This window comes from Phoenix dactylifera, chromosome 15, assembly GCF_009389715.1.
Source record: "Phoenix dactylifera cultivar Barhee BC4 chromosome 15, palm_55x_up_171113_PBpolish2nd_filt_p, whole genome shotgun sequence".
NCBI lineage: Eukaryota > Viridiplantae > Streptophyta > Magnoliopsida > Arecales > Arecaceae > Phoenix > Phoenix dactylifera.
This window is the reverse complement of record NC_052406.1, coordinates 9,654,185-9,678,433: the sequence shown is the minus strand read 5'-3', so window position 1 is coordinate 9,678,433 and position 24,249 is coordinate 9,654,185. Positions and strand designations below refer to the sequence as shown.

Here is a 24,249-nt window from a genome sequence, read left to right as displayed (position 1 = left end):
TTTGGGATCTGGTTAGCTCGGATGCTTCCATCGAATAATAAAAAAAGGAAAGAAAAAGGGTAAGGGGAACAGAGACTGTAGATTAATAGAACGGTGTAAGGAAACAGGTGCACCTTCGGAGGGACATCTTCCGTAGCCTGCCATGGTAGACGATCCAAAAGTTACAAAAGAAATAGAAAGAAGATGAGAGAGCAGATGGAGAAAGTTCGCAGTGGCTTCCTACCTAAAGTTGGCCACCGTTTTGCTGGTACTCATCCATTCGTCTTAAACTCTATTTGCTAGAAAGCTCTTCGTGTCTATCTAATATTACTTCCATATACACCATAAGTTAATGTTTTTATCAACATCACCAACCATTACTTTCGCAAGATAATTTAAACAGTCTCTGTGCAACCCAGTGGTCCATTTCTGAGCAAAAGCTCTTTATGTTCACTCCTGTCGGCTTGTTTTTTTCTTTTCTTTTCTTTTTGATACAAATAGGAGGAAGTGAGAGACTCTCCTCAAAATTTTATTGAGAGTGAAAAGAAACTCCACTGCAAGGTGTTGGCTCTTTTGTAAGACCATTGGAAGCAACTAACATGGTCTGGCGATGCAATATGAGTCATTGCCCGAAATTAATAACATAAAGATCGATCCTAGTCTCAGTCACTGGCTACACATGCGAGCTTCTTTGTGTACTGCTAAAAAGGAGAGAGAAGGAAAGGTGAAAAATATTTTTTTTGTGGAAAAAGAAGGAAGAAATATAATTTAGTGGGTAGATAGCAAATTAAATATCGAACTAAAACTTAGTTTAGTATGTTATAATTAGAGTTAGGATTGAGGACGCTTGGGATGGATGATTGCCAGCGATATCCTCCTTGTAGTGTTGCATGTGTGAAGAATCTTTCTCCCATCATCTCACGGTCCTCTCCTCCCCTAAAATAAAGGAAGCTCAAGCTCATCCATAAAAAGGGCAACTTTTTCCTCCAATATTAAACCAAGGTAAACAGAGTTTGCTTTTTCACTTTTTGCTTATACAAGGGGACAAATATAACGCCAAAAGTTAGCCTCCCAAGATCAATAAACAAAAACTACTGGAAATTTGTATATTATATATATATATATGTGTGTGTGTGTGTGTGTGTGTGTGTGTGTGTGTGTGTGTGTGTGTGTGTGTACATACCTATGAGTGTAAAATAATTAGTATGTGTGACACATGATTATTTATGTGAAAGAGGGTTTCATATATCCTGGGAGAAGTAAACTCTACTATAGATACCCAGAGGGTTTTTTTTTTGGTTGATGTGCTTGGAGATTTAAGCTTTTATTCTAACCTATTACTGTATTTTGACACTACTCTTCCTTACAATAATTTGGAAGAAAACACTAGAAAATGAATCCCTAATTTCTCAAAAATTGTCTTATGGTTTGATCTATTCTCTCAAGATAGAAAGTTTATTCGAAAAATGTTCATCAATGTGGCGAACATTTCTCTAGCAATTGGCCATGCTTGACACCTAAATTCATCCAAATTCTCAAAATATATGCTCACTTAGGTGCGAGAGACGATATCAATACCTATCTAGACTCAATTGTTCCTACAACTAAATCATTCCCTCCTACTTAGCAAGCACCGCCGATTTCGACCAATGAGCTCCCATTTCATTACAACTAGTGTCTTACTAAAGAGTCCAAACGTTCTGCTTATTATTATTATTATTATTGTTATCTGCAAAGCATGAGATATTTTTCAGAAGACATCCCCTCTTGGATTTAAGTTAATCGGCCAGAGTGGCCCAGAAGTGGTGGAATCATGGCTTGAGCCTCCTCATGGGTCCAACCCATCATTTTGAATTTGAACACAGCAGCCAGTAGCCACCACACATATTCCGGTTATGATCACCCACAGTGAGCATGAGCTAATGCAACGCATTAATCCATACACGCAGTCAGCTAAAACCTGTAAGACTTAACTGCTTAATTTGTACTCTACAAAGAAGCAGAGGCCATGCATGGTAGCAGCAGAGGGGTGTCAGATCTTCAAGACCTCGGTCCCAGAGGCAGAGCTACGAGCGGCTTCGATGGGATTGCGATATGCATGACGGGTTCTTCGGGCGAGTTCTATCCTCCTGAAGGGTGACTCGTCCACGGTGATCAGCTGGATCCAGCAGGGCCCTCATGGTGATGGAGGAGGAGTCCATCCTTTGTTCCGTGACATAGGGTCGATGGTGGGGGCCGAAGGGGATCATCTTTCGGGTTATGCATGTATATCGGGAGGCTAACGGGGCCGCGGATTGCGTGGCGACGTATGTTACTAGCCACTCGGAATACATTCTTTGGGTTGGTGAGGATGACTTGTCCGGTACATTTTGAGATATTTTGTTTACAGATTTGTTTGGATATATTCGTATCCATCTTGTATGAAATATCTACTTTAGCGCAAAAAAAAAAAAAAAAAAAAAGAAAAGAAGAAGAAGAAGAAGAAGAAGAAGAAGAAGAAGAAGAAGAAGAAGAAGAAGAAAGCAGCAGCAGCAGCAGCAGAGGCCATTAATAATCATGAGGTCAGTTGGCCGGCTTTTGATGTGATAGAATGGGCTCCTGCACCAGACCTGGTTGAAAAGGGTATGTTGGTGAACTCACCGGGAGGATTGGATACAGCTTCTTTTAGGAAAATTATATCATTTTTTGTGTAGTTATAGCAACTTTTAAGGAAAGTTAAATCATGTTTTTCAGGAAAACTATATCATTTAAAAGTAAACGTTATAGGATGCATGGGGGTAAGTTAATCACTAGGCTTGGGAATAGATCTTTTAATTATTCAAGGGCGGCTTTCGACCAAGTCCAATGGAAGGGCAAACAACTCAACACATGTCAAAAGAGAAAGGAAGAGTATGTATATGAGTACTATTGGGGGAGAAACCCCAAGTCATGCCACCTCGAAGGCGTTCAACCAAATAGCGCCGACCAGCAAGGCGCTCGACCAAAGAGCGCCGACCAGAGGCGCTCAACCAAATAGCGCCGGCCAGCAAGGTACTCAACCAAAGAGCCTGAATAAAGGCGCCCGACTAAAAAGAGCCGACCAGAAAGCGCCGACCAGAAGTAACCCCGCCACAGGACACTCCGCTGGGCGACCAGCTCGGCTCGGCACCCGTGCCGAGCCCGAGCCTAACCAAATACTCAATCTCCGCCTAACCCTCTAAAGGATCTGACGGCTAGATACACGACTCCACTACAATCTACCACTATCTCTAAGTCATCAAAGCGCGAGATTTCCGCAGGTACTCGGCACAACCTGTCATTAATGCATGAAACCCCCTCAGGCCTCCGATGCACTCAGTCATTAAATGAACACGGCTCAAGATGATCTCCGGATCACTGAACCATCAAAGTGTATGGCTCTCCCTGACCGCCGGTTCACTCAGCAATTAATGCACTTACCATCTACGAACCCCAGGCCCACTACGGCCGGCGGTTCAACCACTCCAGCGGGTCCGATCAACCGTGACAACTCTCTGATTCCGGTCTGATCCCGCCTTATTCTCTACTACGCCATTAATGAGCCAAATCGTACCCAATTATCACAAAAGATGACAAATTCCCCTGTCACCTCCCAGGTAACATAATATCCTTCTATAAAAGGGAACCTGGGAGGAAGAAGAGGGGGGGGGACAACACAAAACAGACACAAATATACACACAGAAAGAACAGACACTCCTCTCCTTACTCCCCCCACATATTAGCCCCCTCTGACTTAAGCTTCGGAGGGCCGGCGCCGGAAAGCCCGGCCACCGGCTTTTTTGCAGGACTCTCCAGGAGGACACCACCAGCCGGCGCACCGCCATCCACCATTCCGACAGCGGAGCTCCTCCCCCTTTGGTTCGCGGCAGCCCCCGGGTCCAATTTCCAGCAACAAGTACATACAAGTATAAATGCAGCACAAGTTCATACATGATTATACCATCAAATATGTATATGTTCGTACATGATTATTATCCAAATTCAGCCATATGCCACTCTTACAATGCACAGCAAGCATGCACATATACACAAGCTTTGCTTTCTCAAAAACTAACATATACAAACTAGATATGATGTATAACTATTGCCTTTTTTTATGCGATGGAAAAGCATGATAGAAATGCTACCTTTCAGAATTGGAACCAAGAACTTCTTCTCAGAAGCATGACAACCAGTTAATTCAAGACTTATCTGTTGGCTTATGTCGAAAAGTTAGTTAAAGATTTAAATTATGGTGTGCCTGAATAGTAAAAGAATTAAAGAGAGAGAGTAAGATAAAGAGAAAGAGTAATGTATACCAACATATGTATAAACGCAATATGACACTACAGACTTCGCAGCAGTAGTGCTTTTGATAGAATAGTGACCGATAGAGAGAGAAAGTAGTGTACAACATATAAATGTACCATATTGTTGCATAGAATCACTAATAGTCGTAGCAGATGTGTGTATATATGTGTGTGAGAGAGAGAAGGAAAGAAGAAATTATATCCTGCGCTGTATACACCATGTGGTTATATGCACCATGCGAATCACCAAGATATTTTCTCTGAGCCCCCGTTCATCATATGCTGATCTTGATGATCGGCCTATAAAAATACATCTCAACCATTGGCATGGTGCACGGCCGGTCATGTTGCTGCATATGGTATAGGGTATAATTGAGAGAGAGAGAATTCTGCTCACCTGTAATTGGGATGAGGGCAGCATAAGTGGATGCGAATTACTGATGGGAAGAGTGCTGATATTGGTTTTTATTTTTGGTGACTAGGGCTTTTGTTTCTATGTGGGGATGTTTTTCTTCCCCTGCTCCAACCCAACCCTTGTCTGTGGTGGGCTCAAGTTTCATGATTGGTTCAGACCCCTCACTCTATTTCTTGCAAGATTAGAAACGTTTTATTAATTAATAGTAATTCAGGTGCAACACAACCTTATAAGAGAGCAGCCCCAACCCCCTCCATCCATGAACTCCCAAAGCAGTTGAAAAGCTGCCTTCCATTGAGCATGAGACAGGCTCATTTCCCCATCAAAATAAAAAATAAAACAATAGGGAACGCAGCGTAAGAGAGAGCCTTTTCTTCCTCGGGTTCCTCAAGCTCTGTCTCCCCCTGTTTTTCCAACCCCATCTCTTTCCTATCTCTTCATCTCCTGAGCCATCCCCCTGTCCCATACCACCTCTCAAACTCTTTTATTGCATAACCTTTACATCCAATGCTGAATATATAAACATCAAATTTTTCGAAAATTTTTTGGAGTGCGGTCAAAGCTCTAAACATCAGACACCACCAAATGCTAGGTTCGACAGTGCCGGCAACCCCGGCCCTCCCCAGCAACAATAACATCACCTCCTCCTCCTTCCCCTGCTTGGAGGACGCCACCAATAGCAAGAGGAAGAGAAGGCCAGCAGGAACTCCAGGTACTTATCATATAACCAAGAATTTTTGTTAAGGAATCGTACTACCAGTGACTACCGATTAATGGAGTCGCCTCGAATTGTTTGTTTCGATTAAATTGGCTAATTTGATCGTTGGGTAGACCCGGATGCGGAGGTGGTGTCGCTGTCGCCGAGGACGCTGCTGGAGTCGGACCGCTACGTGTGCGAGATCTGCAACCAGGGGTTTCAGAGGGACCAGAACCTGCAGATGCACCGGCGGCGGCACAAGGTGCCGTGGAAGCTGCTGAAGCGGGACGCGGCGGAGGTGCGGAAGCGGGTGTTCGTGTGCCCGGAGCCGAGCTGCCTGCACCATGACCCGTGCCACGCCCTCGGCGACCTCGTCGGCATCAAGAAGCACTTCCGGCGCAAGCACAGCAGCCACAAGCAGTGGGTCTGCGCCCGCTGCTCCAAGGCCTACGCCGTCCAGTCCGACTACAAGGCCCACCTCAAGACCTGCGGCACCCGTGGCCACTCCTGCGACTGCGGCCGCGTCTTCTCCCGGTGAGTGCATTCGTTTTATCTTCTCTCCCGAATCACCCTGTCGGAAAGCTCATCTGTGGTTGGTTGGTTGGTTTAATTTCCCCCCCACAAAATCGCAAAGATTTCGATCCTTGGATTTTTTTTTTTTTTCTATTTTCTTTTTCTTTCTTTCCATGCAGTTTTTATGTATCGATTTGGCTTTCAGATGAACCTTTGGAGTTAACGAAATAAGCAGCATCCAAATCTCGAGCTTGCTTCCATTTCTCTCATTAATTTGGTTTTCCTTTTCTGGATTTATCATAAGGAACCAATGCAGATAAAACACATACACAATTCCCAACGCATACCTGTTTTGTCTGTTTCTTTTTTTTTTTAGCCTAATCTTGCATATGCTTGGCTTATTCTGTTTGTTTTTTTTTTTGGCAGGATTTTGGTTCATTCTTCTTGTTTGTTTGTTGATGATTTTTGTGTGTTAAATATGGAGTTCCGACGATGTGGTTTGCTAATCATTATCCTTTGGCTTTTTAGAATCTAGAATTTGATGTCATCTCACCACCCTGCGAGGAGGTCTTCTATTAGGATTCCAAGGCATCAACGTAAATCTTGAACTGATACACATTTCCCAACACCGATGCTTACTGGTTGCTTTCTTCCTTGTTTTCAAGTCCGAGTTCCTGTTGACTGCTTTTTTTTTTCAAAAAAAAAAAAACTTAAATTTTGAAAGCTCTCCCTCCAGGATCATCTCCTCTTTCTTTAGCCTTTCCATCTTTTCACAAAGATCACATAGCTTTATAGTAAGCGATCGTTAGCATCAGGCCAGAAACAGCTGAACTGTCGCACTCTGTTGTAATCCCTTTCCTCTTTTCATCGCTGCAGGGTGGAGAGCTTCATAGAGCACCAGGATGCCTGCAATGGCGGCCGAGCTCGTGCCGACCTGCAACAAACTCCGCCGCGCGCCTGCCTAACGCGGACCGCATCGAGCCCGAGCCCTTCTAGTGACACCAATTTCAGCAGTGGGGCGCCCACATGGCCCAGCCTGCGAACGCCGGCTTCCGCCTCTGCTTTCCAACCTCCTCCACCATCCGACCACCGCCGCCCCCACAGCGTCGAGCTCCAACTTCTCCCCGCATCCAATTCCCACCCCGCCACCACCACCACCACCGCGACCCTCTCCCCCGCCTCCCACGAGGCCCATGCCACCAAATTGCAGCTGTCGATCGGACCTAGCGACAGCAAACGGGCCCCGGTCAATGGTGAACGGACATCAAGGACCAACGGCAAGGCTCAGGAGAAGCAAAGGCTTGCAATGACTGAGAAGGCATTGGCTGATGAAGCAAGGCTGCAAGCCAAGAGGCAAGTGGAGTTGGCCGAGCAGGAATTCGCCGATGCTAAGAGGATTCGACAGCAAGCAATGGCTGAGCTTGAGAATGCTTGTGTCATCAGGGACAACACAATGAAGCGAATCAACTCGATGCTTCTCCAGATGACTTGCCGTGCTTGCAGGCAGCAGTTCCGGGCTAATTCCGTCGTGCCCGCCGACGAGAACGAACTCCCTGCAGTGAGCTTTGTGTCATCGGTTGTAACTGAGGGCGACGGAGATGAAAATAGCAACCAGCGCCACCCCCTGAAGATCTTCAACGCGTAGCCCTCAATCCTCAATCTAGACTCCCTTTTCACTTTTTTCTTGCTTTACCATACTAATTAAAAGAGTGATGTAATTACCTCTTATGTTGCCTCAGATATTCGGAAGTTGAACATGAGAGGTGGGAGAGGGGAGAGGGGCGTGGATCTAGCAACAACCAACCTTGTGCTCGTTTGCTTCTATTTTTTTGTTAATTATTTGAACCAAGGAAGAAGGTGACAATGATGATGATGATGGGTTTGATCTCTTCTTTGTTGTATTTTTTTTATGGGGTGTTTGTTTTTTAAGGAAAAAAAAAGTACTTAATGACTCGTGCAAATCTCTCTCTTTCTGTCAAACACCCTATGAGTTTGTGCATATCTATATGGCTTTTTGTGTACCACTCTTCCAATAGACCAGTCGTACGTAAAGCTGTTCGTGGCGTCATGAGATGATTATTATTTTAAGAGGAAGAAAATTAGAAAAATAAGGTTTACGGTTGGCTTATGTTCTTCATGATCTTTGTTAAAAGTCGCCATCTTCCCATGTTCCAAAGAGTAAGATTTTCTCCATTGGAGGCGCTCTCCATTTGAAAGCCGCTCGGTAGGACGACTGAAGTGGTGGAATAGAGAGAACACTGAGATCTATGAGCCCCTGACACAAATCCAATCGAGTATGTCACTGCCCGAGTACACAGTGATGGGCACCACACCACACACGCACATACGCATACACGCACACGCACAGAGAGAGAGAGAGAGAGAGAGAGAGAGGGTCAGAGTTCCTGTAGCTATAGTCTTTTTCTTTCAACTGTCCTCTTCCGTTACGTAGGATGTGTCTCTCTCCGTATGCAAGTATGGGAAATGCTCAGAGGGGTCCAACCGATAAACACGAACCCCCCTCAGGCCATGGTTTTCAGTGCCAACTTATATAAAGACATACTTCTTTTCCTGATGGATACTGACGTATAAATTTCTGAGACGAGTAGAGGGGGGAAAGGGCTGGGAGCAACTTGTCTGCTATATATAAACATGAGCACTACTAGAGATTAAGCTAGCTTCGGTTTCATTTTTGGTTTTTATTTTGGCTCTCTTTTCCGGGCAAGTGTGATAATTTTAAGGATCCGTTTGGATGTCGCACTGAAACTTTTATTGGATTCATAAGTTGGACCAATATAATCAAAAAAATATAAAATTTGGAGCTAGGTTAGACTTATATTCAAAAGTACGATCAAAAAAATTAAAGAATTTGAGGCTCCGTTAGATCTATATTTAAAAGTACAATCAGAAAAATTATAGAATTAGAGGGCCTTCTGTTGTTTTTCACCGCAGTAAATGGCTGATAGGCTCTCTCTGTGGGTATGGTCTGAGTGCATTTTTCGGATGAACAGTAGCTAGTTTATGGCCACTTGGGTGGGGAACATAATAATTACTAGAGAGTTGTCAGCTTACTTTTCATGGGAAAAAGAAAGAAAAGAGTTGTTAGCTTACTCCTTGGAGTCTTTTGGATATCATCATTCAGTCTTTGGAGCCTTTCTGGTGATCATCTTTCCAGACTGAAACATGAAAGCTGGGGTTATGGATGCCGTTGGAAGTGACTGGGCTACAGAAGGTGGTGCTATCATAGTAGCAACACTGTAGATCTCTCTGAACATTTCTAATTCTTGGATAACATGGAAAAAAAGTATGAACAGAACTCATTCATCCAGCATTTTTTTTTGACACTAGGATAAAGGAGTTAAACAAAGAACAAAAATAAAATTTTAGAAAACATGTAATGCTACTGTTACTCATCTATTACTCTTAATTCAGATAAAATCATCAAACCATAGCAGCTGAATATCTTTATTTAAACTTACAGAGTTGCACCCCCATCAATAACCTGGAAAAAACTGTATACAATCTAAAAGGCTCAAAGAATTAGTAATCTTCCGTCAGATGTCCAACTTTGAATTGTCGTTACTGTCGAAAAATCTCCTAGCCCATCTGTAATATGTTCCACAGTTTCATCTCTTTTTGTCCCGTTGGTTTTTTTTTTATGGACTTTTTCATTTATCATAACGAATTTTAGATGGGTCTCCCAACTTTCATAAAGAATAAGAAAAATAATATCATTACAGGGTTCAGTTTCTTTCTTTTGCTAAAGTTATTATTGTTAAAAAACAAGGGAAAATAAAGGTCATCAAAATAATCAATCTTCCCTTATTTTGCAGATAAATAAAAGTAAATTGTCTAACAAAAATCAAATTTTCTATTTTGACTAACGCTGGATTTGAGTTATGCAAGTTAGAAGAATGTTCTTTTCGAGTTAATTCAAAGGTTATTTAGTCTATTCATGATTAATTTCCTATCTAAATTAGCTTCAGGCTTAATGTTAATCCTCATGAAAGGTCCAACAATCTAAGAAAGGACTATCAAGTTTGATGCCGAGATTCATTTATAAATATCATGTTGTATCTTTTGACATTTCTGAAATTTATAGGTGTGCCCACATCTACATTTTAACGTACATGTACTTGTATCTATTAGATACATGCGAAGCAATTCCCATGGCCAGACCTAGCTGTTGGCACTCCTCCATCCCTTTCCATACACTTGTCATGTCAACTGAAAGCATGTCGTCTTGACAATACCATTTTCTTCTTACCTTTTAATCTAACTGGATAATCTTTGATGATAGTAATCTAAATGGATAATGAAGAAGGTATAAAACCACATGGTCCAACCCAACAACTCTACAAACATGTAAACTTGCAAAGGAATTCCACAATTAGACTATCCATCCATAATCTGTTATAAAGAATTTGGGAAAAAAAAATATCCATTTTATCCCATTGTCAGCAACCCAGCCTTTACTAAAGCAGGCAAAAAAATATCCACATTTAACTCAGACAAGTGTCAAAATTGACAGATCCATTGATAAGATTCTCTGCGTGTAGCTTTGAAATGTAACTACTGCATCAAACAGAATAATCCATGCAAACATAAGTTCATCATAAGTATAGAAAACAATGACTTCGATGATAGGTCCAGGTATCAGAAGGAATCTGTTTCAGGAAATGTCCAGGTGCTATCCTACCAAACTTTATGATTCATAGGAAGTACCTATTTCTAGAAGTAATGGTCCTACTTAACTGTTGCTGCTGCTTCCAATCTGCATGTAATTTCAGCCTTCAACAGATCACATACATGTTCTTTTCACCGTAAGCAACATTTACATAACTGAAAAGAGAAGCATGCATCTGATCGCAATCCGGGAACTGGCTACTCACACTTGATGGACCGGTATATGTGACGGACAAACAGCAAGGCAGCACGGAAGCCCACCATCCCGAGCATTAGGAAGAAACCGTAACAGATGCAAGCCATATACCCGAAGAAGAAAGAAGTTTGCATGAAACCTGACATATCTGAGCGAGCATAGTAGTAGTACAAGCAGTATCCATAAATAAATAAGCCAGTCGACCCTCCACAAAGGAAAGACCTGCATCAGGTTAAGCAGAAATACATCATCATTATGCAAGGAGCATCATGTATAAGTAGTACAGCAGATGTATTTCTTGATATTTGAAAAAGAAAGGGTTGTTTTTTACACAAAAAAAAAAGACGGGAGGGTGTCTTAGGAAAAGACATTCAAAAAATATCGGCCCTACGGTAAGCGGGTATACTTCCGAATAAATGTCTATATCTACTAAGTGCCTCCTGCTTCAGCTTGGCACCCTTCTGAATCATGTTTGATCAAAATTTTATGAAGTCGATCATGGATATGGAACAAGTTCAGTTCATATCTGTGAAGAACATGCAGCACCAAATCTACTTTCTATGTTCACATATACAACAGGAGGGCAGATGGCCAAAAGATCAAAAAAAAGAAAACTATTTAATTAACAAACAATTAGGACTTTTTTCCACTAAGATGTCCCTATTGGTCTAATTACTAGTATCCATACTTTCTTGGACAAACAAGCAAGCACTCAAAAAACAAGAGCCTCATTTTACACATGTAATGACAAGAGAGTATATTTACACAAAAGACCAGTTGCTAACCCAGACAACTATATTCATGGGCTGCAACTTGAGACACGCAACCAAATGCTTCTGGTGAAAGATCAGTTGTAAATGTTTGCAGAAATGTTATTATTAAAAAAAAAATTATTAATTGTACAAAATGTGTTATATATACATAACACCAAAATTCAAATGAAAACATATAGTATGAATTCAAAAACCCATATCAAAACACAACATCAACAGTAGATGGCTGAAGCAATAAGAATTACAATTAGTTCAGATGCAGCATTAAGAATCTCAACTGGGAGCTGAGAACACACTAACCAAGCTTACAAATCTCATTAAGCAACAATAAGCTTTTTTTGAAGTGAAATCTAATGTCTGTGAAGCTTAGCAAGGTCTTGTAATGGCTTGAGGCAAAAAATATAATTGACACATTTTTATATTTTGTGTATGAAAATTCTAGTAGACAAAACTACTAGAAATCCACTCCAATAGTTAAAAGTTAAAAAAAATTGCAACCATTAATGATATAACATCAAGCAGACAGGTAAACAAATGCTGTGTGCCTATAATAAAAAAGATATGGGATATGAATAATAAAGGATAGAAGCCAACAATTAGAAGCCGTTGCTCATAACAAACTGTTCTATTAACAACAGAATAAGCAGAATAACTACTAATAAGCCGAGCAGCTGAAGCCATTGGAATAAATGATTGCATTATTTCTCGCCTATCTTTTGGCATTAGTTTCAACATATCCATGAAAGTGGGGAAGAACAAAAGCAAAGGCAACATTAGAAATTGCAAGTCAAAAAAACATAAACAGCTAAAGAAGTTGGAATAATTATTTAATATCAAGTATTTTAAGGGTTGTATATGAACAAAATTAAAGAGCAAGTGGCGACATGTCCAAACTTAAAAGATAAAGCAAATCCTTTTGCGAGTTGGGCAGTAAAGCAAGGGCAAAGGAAGTACTAGTGCACAGGCATCTGGACCATGAATTATAGTTTGGGGCATTTGAATTTGCATATTCAAATTGATATGACAAACAATATTATAGGTAGTGATACCAATTCTATGGCAGTAACTCAGTAGTCAGAACTTACATCTATAGTTTTGTGCCACATGAAATTTCAATGTTCTGTGGACATCAGTGAAAGATATATGTTCAACAAACAAGAATGTAAACCCAGCACAAGATTGAACACTCCTTAGGTTGTGGTTTCATAGCCTGATGGGCCCAAACTGAACTTCTAATAGAACTAATTACAATATTTACACCTTACTCTTCAAATATAGGATGAAGCAGAAAAATAAATTTATAGTAGATGGCAGAGTGTTGTAAAGGTGAATTTTTATTGCTCAAAAAAAAAAGAATGAAAAGGCAAGTGAGTTTAAAACACCATAAAAAAACATCATAGAGCAAAACATACGTGAGCATGATGCTTACATCCATGAAAAAGAAAATGTGGAGTCATCGATATATGTTCAGTGATCAGTGAAAGTTAGAGAGAGTTAAGGACGGGAATGAAATCTATAAATTAGCCAAAATAAGGAAAAGGAAATTTAGAGACATTGAAACAAGTTAGATGGATCGGAGGGAAGAAATTAGATTCTCGAGAAATATGGACAAAAAATAAAGAAAGATGTAAATGTATTTTCAGAAATTGCTTACTGAGGACTCTACTTGAGAAATTTGTAAAGAAGAGACACAGCTTAATCAAGAAATTTGAGAGAAACAACTAGCAAATAGGATTCACAAAGTTGGCCCACAGGCTTAATGTTATGGTGATGGTCATATGGTTCATCAATCACCACAATATCAAACGAGCAAAAAATGAGGATTCATATTAAGACAATTTATTTTACTATTTGTCATCAGAAATGTACCATTAAAAGGTTGAATAGCAGTTGAGGATATGCATTCAACAGCAAGCTGAGGGACACAAAACACGCACTAGCCTATGGTTTAAGAAATCTAACATTATAAATTACTTATGCCACAAGGCTTTCAAAAAGGCAGCAAAGATATATCAGAATTAAAAGCAAACTTATGGTCCAAATTAATTTTTGACCGTGTACAAAATAATCCTGACTGCAGTTTTACATATATCAGAAATTGAAGAACATAAGCAGAAATGAAGAAATAGAACATCTGCAGCAGGCATGGGAGAATCCTCAATTAGGAAACCCTTGCTGCTCCCCACAAAAAATCAGAGAGAAAAAGAAAAGACATCTGAAGTAGAGAGATGCAGGGTATAGATAGTTTGGTTAATAAATTAAGGACAAAACATCTGGCTTACCTCCACCACCATTCATGATCTTCAGCAGCCAGCTGAAAGTAGATCAGTGCTACGGTAATGAAAGCAGTGACAATGAGGAGAATAATGAAAACTACAAAGAGAATGCTATATATGGTGTAAATCCTGTGGCCCCATACACTTGCAAATATGTAGTAAAGTTCAATGTAGATGGCACTGAAAGGTAGAAACCCAGCCATTGCCATCTGTGGGATAGTTTCTCGATACCAGGGCAATGGTGGAATCTCTCTAGGATACTTGGTGGTACGACAAGGAGCTTGGAACTCTGTCTTGCTGTTTTTACCGGAAATTCCACCCAAAACAAGCAAAGGAGCAGTCACCAGTGTCCATATGAGAGCAATAACAATGATGGTGCCAAATGGTAATGCTGCAGTAGCACTATAAATGATGGCAACAGTATTCAGGAAGCAAAATGTCAGGAAAAGAGGCCCACAAAACAGGCATCCAGTCAACAGCAAATTCCTCACCTGCAAAACAGAAAGACAAAAAAAAAAAAGAGAATAACTTAAGTATCATATGTGCACCTACCCATACAGGTTTTGTGTTTGTGAATGGGTTTAAATGCATGCAAAAACGACTTATTTTTTATGCATGAGCACATGTATGTAAGTCTGTAAATGTACAAGAACAAAAAAATTCATGTTAGTGCAAAAGATATATCAGGCGCACCCAGTTTGTCCCTTCAAGCTGACAATAGAAAGAGGTAGCAGTATAACCAGCAATGCCTGATGTAAGTGCGTAGATGACCACCAGAGCTGTAAAAAGAGCTCCACGATTGTAGGGATAGAATACCCCAACAAGTGCAAGAACAAAAATAAAAACCGTGCTGCAAGGAAGGTCAGGAAAAAAGGTGTAAGATAAATCCAAGTACGCAATTTATAGTCTCAGTAAAGCTCCAATATCATAAAAAAATGCTAGTTAACCCACAAGAACTAATATTAGTACTTTTCAAAAATCTAGAACTTAGAAATCAAAAGGTTTGTAAACATTCATGCTTAACTTATGCTTATGGAGCAATCAAATTTTAACTTACAGAGCAAATAACTGGGTGCCAGAACCAAGACATGCAGCAAAAAGTGACTTGTTCTTTGGGAACCTAAAGACATCCCCATGAATATATTTCCACCCAGTCTCCTCTTGGTCATCAGCAGACTCCTCGTCATGAGCATACCTTTGACACAAAAAAATGAAAGCATAATTTGTCAGTCCAGCAATGTATTTATAGACTTTGCATACAGAACATTTAATAACAAAGCAAAATCACTCTACCATTGCAGAAGTATAAAGCAAGACAATCTACCAATGCAAAGTATTAAAAGTTATATACATGCTATGTCAGGTTCGTGTGGATGCTCAGGTGTTGGTTCTCACTAAGCTCTTAGAATTATTTCCTGAGAACCCAGACTCAGGTAGGTGCCTTACCCATACCCATGTTTAAGTTTCAATGAACAGTCCAGGTAATACAGGTTAGGAGCACAATGTAAGCATCAGAATATAATTTTTCAAATATAATCTGTATCTCAAGGTCAGAAACTTATTGAGACAATAGAAATATGAGTTTCAGTATAGCAATTTGTCTGCTGATATATGCGAGTATCTGCCTTATCCACTGGTTAAAATAAGGTCATTGGCCTAGGTTCCTCCATTCCCTCACCCTCCATCCTCCCACCTGTCAGATCCCGTATCATCTGACCCAATATATTAACATATCCAGACTAACAGATCACCAGATAAAGCCACAAAGTAGTAGATACAAATAGACTAGGGATGACAAAATGTCTGTATCTCTAGTTGTTCAACCATACAGCTCATAAAAGCTGCTGCAGGAGTACTGAATATGACTTGTAGGCAAATAAGAGGTCATGCTTCTAGTCTTTAAAAAGTCCAAGTAGATGAAAATGAAGCTTACACCATCTTTGCAAGTTATTTTAGTCCATGATAATAAATAATAGGCATGTGGGAGATACCAGAACGACACGATGAGCATAGATATTTGATTGTATATTAAAAAAATTTGCGGTCGGAATTTCTAGTTTTACAAATGCCATGCCAACACCATGCGCGAAACAAAGTTGAGCTTTGACCCTCCTCTTTTTTTTTTACTTTGGAAACTTGATGAACCCGAAGGCTCATGACCTTCATCATCTATTGCTCCCTGTCTATTAATTGAACATGCCCAGACATTCAAGCACTAACATATATTTAATAATTTACTGATTCCATGGCATACTATCCTAATTATGTAGCTTAAAAAAGAGTGCGCACTATAAAAAATAGGATATGTTAGTGGTACATTTGCCATTGGTTAATTTTAAGAATGAATGGCAATTTACTATAAGTTTTGTTTTTCATGATAAGGGAGGAAAAAAGATGCCACCCAGCCTTTATTCAAAAATTCAAAAGTATTTACAAAAAAAAGAAGAGAGTGTGGTAAGCTACAATGTCGAGCGAAAAAAAAAAAAAATAGATAGAAGCACCATCACAAAACAGGGAAAAATCAGCTTCTTTTGATCATGGTGGCAGCAAATGCATCATGAAGTGATGTAGAGGAAAGAGACTTGGCGACTTCAGCTGATCGAATTGAAGCCTTATTAAACACAGTTACAAGCTTCACATTATCAAATATGATTTGGATTTGTCAACTGTCTATACTGATTTTCGAGCTTTAATGCATAGTGCACAAACTAATATCCTTTTGTCTTCAATAATCTCGAGACATAATTTTGCTATAGACAATTACATCCAGTGTATTATAAAATATAGTTCAGCATATTTATTTTCTCTTACATGACACTTTATCTGACCATACTTACCGAGCATAATCAATATTTTCCAGCAATGTGAAGACTTAGTCATATGCAAAAATTATGAAACATGTTTTTGACAAAAATCACTGCATTCAAAAGAAAGCAGAGATACTTCAACTGAACGAGCAATGAATGTAATACAGATACTATGAGGGTGAAAATTGAAAAGTTTCACAAAATGGGTTGGATGTAAAGTTAATAGTTTCTCCATATTTAAATCTAAAATAATTGTATCCTTTGAGGTGTTTCAAGATTTTGTCTAGCCACTTTCTTTTATATACCATGACAATCATCTCACATACACAAACATGAAGCATAAAACATAAGTTTCAGGGATTTAAAAGACTTCTTACTTGACGAAATCATTCTTCAGCACCCGCATGAGAATTGTGGCAAGAAAGCCAGTCAAGAGAAGAACTGTGATGCATGAATTAATTATCGAGAACCAATGGATCTCCAAGTGGTGTGGCAGCGAAGAGGACTGTGAATACTTATCCATTCTCTTCTCAAAGGGTGTGGTTGTCTCTTTCCACTTCACAGAATATAAAAACTCTACTTCAATATCCCTGTCCTCCGTGACATCCACCAGTGCACTGGGATCGGTATGAACATTAATCTCGATCACACGGTCATCGTTGTAGAGAATGTCAAAGTGGATATGCTTGTAAAGGAAGTACTTGAACTCGCTTGGGTCCTTGCCTTCCTTGTCAACCTTTCCAATGTATCCCCAAATAGGGAGGTCATCATAGTACATCTGAAAATAGTAGTCTTTGATTATGGCATTCCTGAACTTGGCCACGTCTTCTTTTTTGAGCTGCTTCTTGCAGACCACTTTGGAATCTCGATCGACACGAAAATCAAGCTTGTATGGGGCAATAACAAGGCGGTCCCCATTCAAAACTTCACCAAGGTCCTCTTTTTTCTCGGTCACATGCTCTGTTGATAATGTTTATGTATGAATCATGGGAAAAATATGTACATAAAGAACATGATGGAAAGAGATAAGAGGGTTGAAGTCTATGGACCAGAAACTAACCTGGGGTGCAGAAGGGGAGATCAAAGTACCGATAGGTCTCACTGGAAAACATAAGCAAATGTTATCTGGGCGATGTAAGCAAAAATACTGAATATGAACGACATATGACCCGACAATTAAGCTTTATTAATAAAAATAATCACAATAATTCGAAGACTTTTAAATCCTCAAACAGCTCAAAAAAAATGATTTTCAATTATGTGATAAGATTATTCCGTCATTTTTTTTTAAATCTATTAAAATTTTCAGTAGTTTGTTTCTTTGTTTTCTTATTGCAGGATTTTTATTAATATCCAGGTTAGTAATTAAGGAATTCGATTTGATAACGTATGATCACAATTAGTGGTTCCTGCATCGTCATACTTGTTAAGGTACTCACTTCTAACTACTAAATAAGAAACAACTGAAGGACAGCAATGTAGTTCCCGCGAAATTAGCTTTTTATCAAAACTATCCAAAACATCACATGAGGCTAAGAAGAATATAAGCCTACGATTAGGACCCAAGACATCCACATAAGACCCACCCATTAGCACTCCACCTCGAAATAAATCAAGAATCAAATCCCCCAAAGTTCCCATTTTTTTCGCAGATCTGGAACAGAGACCGCTTGATTCAAGACCATCATTATCCAATAAATTTCACAGCATTTATAGATCTCTAAACTCCAATAAGAGAAAGAAACACTTCTACTTAAAAGCGGAAAAAAGATAAGAAATATCACTCCCTATACTGCATAGGATCCAAAAGAGCAGCGTATCTGGGAGACCGGGATCATCTAAACCCTAGAAATCTCCCGTATCGGAAAGGAAAAAAAAAAGATCTGAGGACCTTCCGGCTAAAGAGAAGAGGAGAAAAGAGAGCAGCGGTCTCACCTAGGGTTGTGGAAGGGACCGACCTTGTTGGCATATAGGGGGACCGGATCCTCCGGCTTGTAGCGGCGGTCGGAGGCGCCCAATACGACTCCGGCGATCTCGAAACACAGCAGCAGCGCCGCCACCGCCGCCGGAGCCACCGCCCTCTTCCTCATCCCTCTTTCCACTCCCTTGACGTGAAGAGATGTACCTCTTCCGTGCACTATAACAACGAGAGCCCCCCGGCGTACGAAGACCAACTGCACACGTATGGATTCGTATATGTTAGGAAAGACCCCTTCACTAGATGAAAACTTTCCTATCTTTGTGTGAGTAGAATGAGAATACCACAATAATTAATCAATGTAAGAACCACCAAAAAAAACAAACCACAAGAAAGAGACAAGAATTTTTAGGTGGAAAACCCTCCAATATGAGGGGAAAAAACCACCGGACCTAAGTCCACCACAAACCTCCACTATCAACAATAATGGGCTTACAAAGTATCTTCTCTAGGCTAAGCTAGAGGATCACATACATCAAGGATCTCTTCCTTGGATCACAAACAAAGAGTTTATATGAAAAAGAGTTTAGGCTCCAATAATAAAATGAGAACAATCTCACCGAGTGTAGGTTTGCACAAGGTTCTTCTTCCTCTTGAAATGCCTTGAATAAGATCTTCACCTCCTCCTTGAGATGGATTCCACAAGCACTTCTCCCAAGACGGCTACCTTATTTTGTTTTCTTCTCATCCACCCTCTAATAGAATAATTAACCCTAACCCCTCTTTTCCCTCTTTTTGTTTCCCCTTTTTTTTTTCTTTATTTAAATTGCTGGGTCCCACCTCACATAAGGTGGGACTTGGCCAACAATTCTCCCCCTCCCATCTTATGTGAGAGGCTCCACCAAGCTTGCCTTAAGCATACAAATATCATGCTTCTTCTTAAGCAAAATTTTAGTCATCATATCCGACCCATTCTCATCGGTATGGATTTTCTCTAGATGCAAAAGCTTTTCTTCCAACACATCCCGAATCCAATGATACCTTACATCAATGTGCTTCGACCTTGAATGAAAGCTGGGATTCTTGCTAAGATGAATGGCACTCTGATTATCACAAAAAAGAGTATACTTGTCTTGTTTCAAGCCCAATTCTTGGAGGAATCTTTTCATCCACAACATTTCCTTACATGCCTCTGTCACCGCAATATATTCGGCCTCTGTAGTGGACAAAGCAACACATTTCTGCAATTTGGACTGCCATGAAACAGCTCCCCCTGCAAAAGTCATCATGTATCCCGATGTAGACTTTCGAGTATCAATATCACCAGCCATATCTGCATCTGTGAATCCTTCTAGCATAGTTTTTCCATTTCCAAAGCATAAGCAAGCTTTGGAAGTACCTCTAAGGTATCTAAATATCCATTTAACTGCAGCCCAATGTTCTTTGCCAGGATTCGAGAGAAATCTGCTCACAACACCAACTGTATATGCTATGTCTGGTCTTGTACACACCATGGCATACATCAAACTTCCTACTGCTGAAGCATATGGTACCTTTTGCATCTCCTCTTTCTCCCTTTCATTTGTAGGACATTGCTTGTTTGTGAGTTTGAAATGATTTGCAAGTGGAGAGGAAATCGGTTTAGCCTTTTCCATATTAAACCGCTCGAGCATCCTTTCAATATACTTTTCTTGTGATAGCCAAAGCTTCTTGATCTTTCTATCACGAGAAATTCTCATGCCAAGCATTTGCTTTACGGGCCCCATATCTTTCATGGCAAACGACTTGCTTAAGTCTTTCTTCAACCTATCAATTTTGTTAGTATCACGGCCAATAATCAACATATCATCTACATAAAGCAATAGAATGATAAAATCACCATCACTAAACCTTTGCACATAGACGCAATGATCGGATTTTGTCCTCTTGTAGTCGTGGCCCATCATGAAAGAATCGAACTTTTTATACCATTGCCTTGGTGCTTGTTTAAGCCCATATAAGCTTTTCTTCAACTTGCAAACAAGATGTTCTTTGCCCTTAGTTTTAAACCCCTCAGGTTGCTCCATATAAATTTCTTCCTCAAGGTCTCCATGCAAGAAGGCTGTCTTCACATCAAGTTGTTCAATCTCAAGGTCCATACTAGCTGCCAAACCCAATATAATCCGAAGAGATGACATTTTCACAACCGGAGCAAAAATTTCATCAAAATCTATACCTTTCTTCTGACCAAAGCCCTTCACAACTAATCTTGCTTTGTACTTAGGTTTTAAGCCGCTCTCATCCTCCTTTAATCTGTATACCCATTTGTTCTTGAGTAGTCTCTTACCCTTAGGAAGCTTTACCAAATCAAAAGTATGATTTTCATATAAGGATTTTATTTCTTCTTGCATAGCTTGAAACCATTTATCCTTGTCCTTATGATTCTGCACTTCTTGGATGCATTCTGGCTCCCCCTCATCTGTAAGAAAAATATACTCTGAAGCAGGATATCTAGATGATGCTCTGTGCTGTCTAGTAGACCTTCTGACCTCTGGTTCTGTCATTTCAGACTGACTTGATAGTTCACCATATTCTGAAGCTTCACTGTGACCATTATCACCTGTAGAACCCTCACTAGCACCTGTATCACTATGCTCACTGTCATCCTGCACATCTCCCCTATCATCATCATGGACCATAGGTGGAGGAACTGGATCAAGATTAATTGGAGAACTGTTCAAATACTTTGGCTTCTCTTGCTTTCCAAAGTCTTCAATAAACTGATCTTCAAAGAAGACAACATCTCTACTCCTGATCACCTTTTTGTCTTTTGGATCCCACAACCTGTATCCAAATTCTTCATGGCCATAACCTAAGAAAATACATTCTTTAGACTTTCCATCAAGCTTAGACCTTTCATCTTTTGGAATGTGAACAAATGTCTTGCATCCAAACACCTTCAAATGACTGTAGGATACATCTTTTCCTGTCCAAACTCTTTCTGGCACATCACCATCCAAAGGAGCCGATGGAGAAAGGTTGATCAAATCCACTGCAGTCCTCATAGCTTCACCCCAAAATGATTTTGGCAACTTTGCATGAGAGAGCATACATCTGATTCTCTCTACAATTGTTCTATTCATTCTCTCTGCAACTCCATTTTCTTGCGGTGTTTTAGGAACTGTCTTTTGGAGCTTAATGCCATAGTCTTTGCAATATTTTTCAAATGGCCCTCTGTACTCACCTCCATTATCTGCCCTGATGCACTTTAGCTTCTTGCCTGTCTCTCTTTTAACCATGACATGAAAGTGTTTAAATATATCCAAGACTTGATCCTTGGATTTCAAAGCAAAAGCCCATACCTTTCTAGAATGATCATCAATAAAGGTAACAAAATAAAGTGCACCACCAAGAGTTCTACTATCCATCATGCATACATCACTATGTATCAAATCTAGAATGTTAATTTTTCTAGATATAGGTGTTCTATGAAATGCAACTCTATGTTGTTTTCCGGCTAAACAATCAACACAAGTTTTCAAAGACACACCTTTGGTATTTGGTAGCAACTCCTTCTTGGCTAGAATTTGAAGTCCTTTCTCACTCATGTGCCCAAGCCTTTTGTGCCAAAGCTTTGTAGAGAAATCATCATCAATTGTATTCACCTCTCCTTTCTTTAGCTTTGCTTGCATCATGTAGAGAGTATTATTTTTCTTTCCTCTTGCTATCAACAAAGAGCCTTTTGTGAGCTTCCATTTTCCTTCACCAAAATGATTGCTATAACCTTCATCATCAAGCTTGCCGGTGGAGATTAAATTGAGGCGGATATCCGGAACATGTCTAACATCTTTGAGTAGCAACTTGCACCCTGTATTGGTCTCTAAACATACACTCCCCATGCCAACAATTTTGGATAAACCATCATTTCCCATCCTAACACAACCAAAATCACCAGAAGTATAGGATGTGAAGAAACCACCATGTGGAGTGATATGAAAAGAAGCACCAGAATCAATCACCCAGTTACTATCTTCATATGCAAGGTTGACACAACCATCACTAACAACAATGACATCTGCATCAGCTGCAACTGCTGTAACATCCTTTTCCTCTGTCTTTGCTTCACCTTTTTCTGTGTTCTGCTCTCTTTTCAATGCTCTGCACTCTCTTTTCATGTGTCCTAGTTTGCCACAATGATAGCATTTTATGCCTTTCCTTGACTTTGACCTGCCCCTGGATTTATCTCTATTGTAAGGATACTTGCTTTTGCTTCTACCTCTTCTTTCTGTCACAAGAGCCTCAGCTTCAGGAGATATTCCCTGTTCTTTTCTTCTAACCTCTTCATTTAGCATGCTATCCTTTACCATATCCAAAGTGACCTTGCCGTCAGGTGCAGAATTGCTTAGAGACACCACAAGAGTCTCCCAACTGTCTGGCAAAGAACTAAGAAGTAACAAAGCCTGCAACTCCTCATCTAGGACAAGCTTCATAGTAGTCAACTGATTCACCAAGCCTTGGAAGTCATTCAAGTGTTCTGTCACACTTTTCCCATCTTTATACTTCAAGTTGACAAGCCTCCTAATCAAAGAGGCTTTATTCTGTGCAGTCTTTCTCTCATACATGGCCTCTAATTTCTTCCACAAAGAGAAGGCATTGGTTTCTTGAGCAACATGATGAAACACAGTCTGATCAACCCATTGTCTAATTTGTGCAACTGTCTTTCTATTCATTATCTCCCATTCCTTGTCAGTCTTCTCTTTTGGCCTAGCCTCATCTCCATGGATAGGTTCATACAAATCCTTACAATAAAGGATATCCTCCATCCTAGGTTTCCAAATGGCATAGTTGGAAGATGTCAATTTAATCATGCCTCCCATAGAATCCTCCATTCGAGTCACACAAGAATTTTATCAAACACCTTGTAGGCACAAAACCTTGCTCTGATACCACTTGTTAGGAAAGACCCCTTCACTAGATGAAAACTTTCCTATCTTTGTGTGAGTAGAATGAGAATACCACAATAATTAATCAATGTAAGAACCACCAAAAAAAACAAACCACAAGAAAGAGACAAGAATTTTTAGGTGGAAAACCCTCCAATATGAGGGGAAAAAACCACCGGACCTAAGTCCACCACAAACCTCCACTATCAACAATAATGGGCTTACAAAGTATCTTCTCTAGGCTAAGCTAGAGGATCACATACATCAAGGATCTCTTCCTTGGATCACAAACAAAGAGTTTATATGAAAAAGAGTTTAGGCTCCAATAATAAAATGAGAACAATCTCACCGAGTGTAGGTTTGCACAAGGTTCTTCTTCCTCTTGAAATGCCTTGAATAAGATCTTCACCTCCTCCTTGAGATGGATTCCACAAGCACTTCTCCCAAGACGGCTACCTTATTTTGTTTTCTTCTCATCCACCCTCTAATAGAATAATTAACCCTAACCCCTCTTTTCCCTCTTTTTGTTTCCCCTTTTTTTTTTCTTTATTTAAATTGCTGGGTCCCACCTCACATAAGGTGGGACTTGGCCAACAGTATACTATCCATCCTTTTACATGTCCTCCTCTTCTTGATTTAATACTCACCTTTGAAGGAGAAATATGAGAAATTCGGTACTCAGTATTTAAGAGTGGATTATATGATTGTTATATAATTAATGCTTCCACTGGTGTGCATAATTGAAGGCAAAATAAGCCA

The 24,249-nt window shown here is 40.0% G+C and overlaps 2 protein-coding genes across 2 annotated transcripts; one reads left to right on the top strand and one right to left on the bottom strand.

The window, feature by feature from the left end:
- Positions 1–4,731: 4,731 nt before the first annotated feature.
- Positions 4,732–7,795, top strand: LOC103705805 (protein indeterminate-domain 16-like). Its single transcript, XM_017842442.3, has 4 exons — positions 4,732–5,414; positions 5,534–5,933; positions 6,789–7,553; positions 7,652–7,795. Exons 1-4 carry the CDS (start codon positions 5,288–5,290, stop codon positions 7,746–7,748), a joined length of 1,389 nt encoding a protein of 462 aa, XP_017697931.2. The 5' UTR covers positions 4,732–5,287; the 3' UTR covers positions 7,749–7,795.
- Positions 7,796–10,419: 2,624 nt separating this feature from the next.
- LOC103705804 (transmembrane 9 superfamily member 3-like) lies at positions 10,420–24,105 on the bottom strand. The gene is made up of 8 exons (XM_039134368.1): positions 24,091–24,105; positions 18,586–18,846; positions 17,711–17,751; positions 17,028–17,610; positions 14,901–15,038; positions 14,537–14,693; positions 13,850–14,334; positions 10,420–11,016 (listed from the first exon to the last, which is right to left on the bottom strand). Exons 2-8 carry the CDS (start codon positions 18,738–18,740, stop codon positions 10,797–10,799), a joined length of 1,779 nt encoding a protein of 592 aa, XP_038990296.1. The 5' UTR covers positions 18,741–18,846; positions 24,091–24,105; the 3' UTR covers positions 10,420–10,796.
- Between the last annotated feature and the right edge of the window lie 144 nt (positions 24,106–24,249).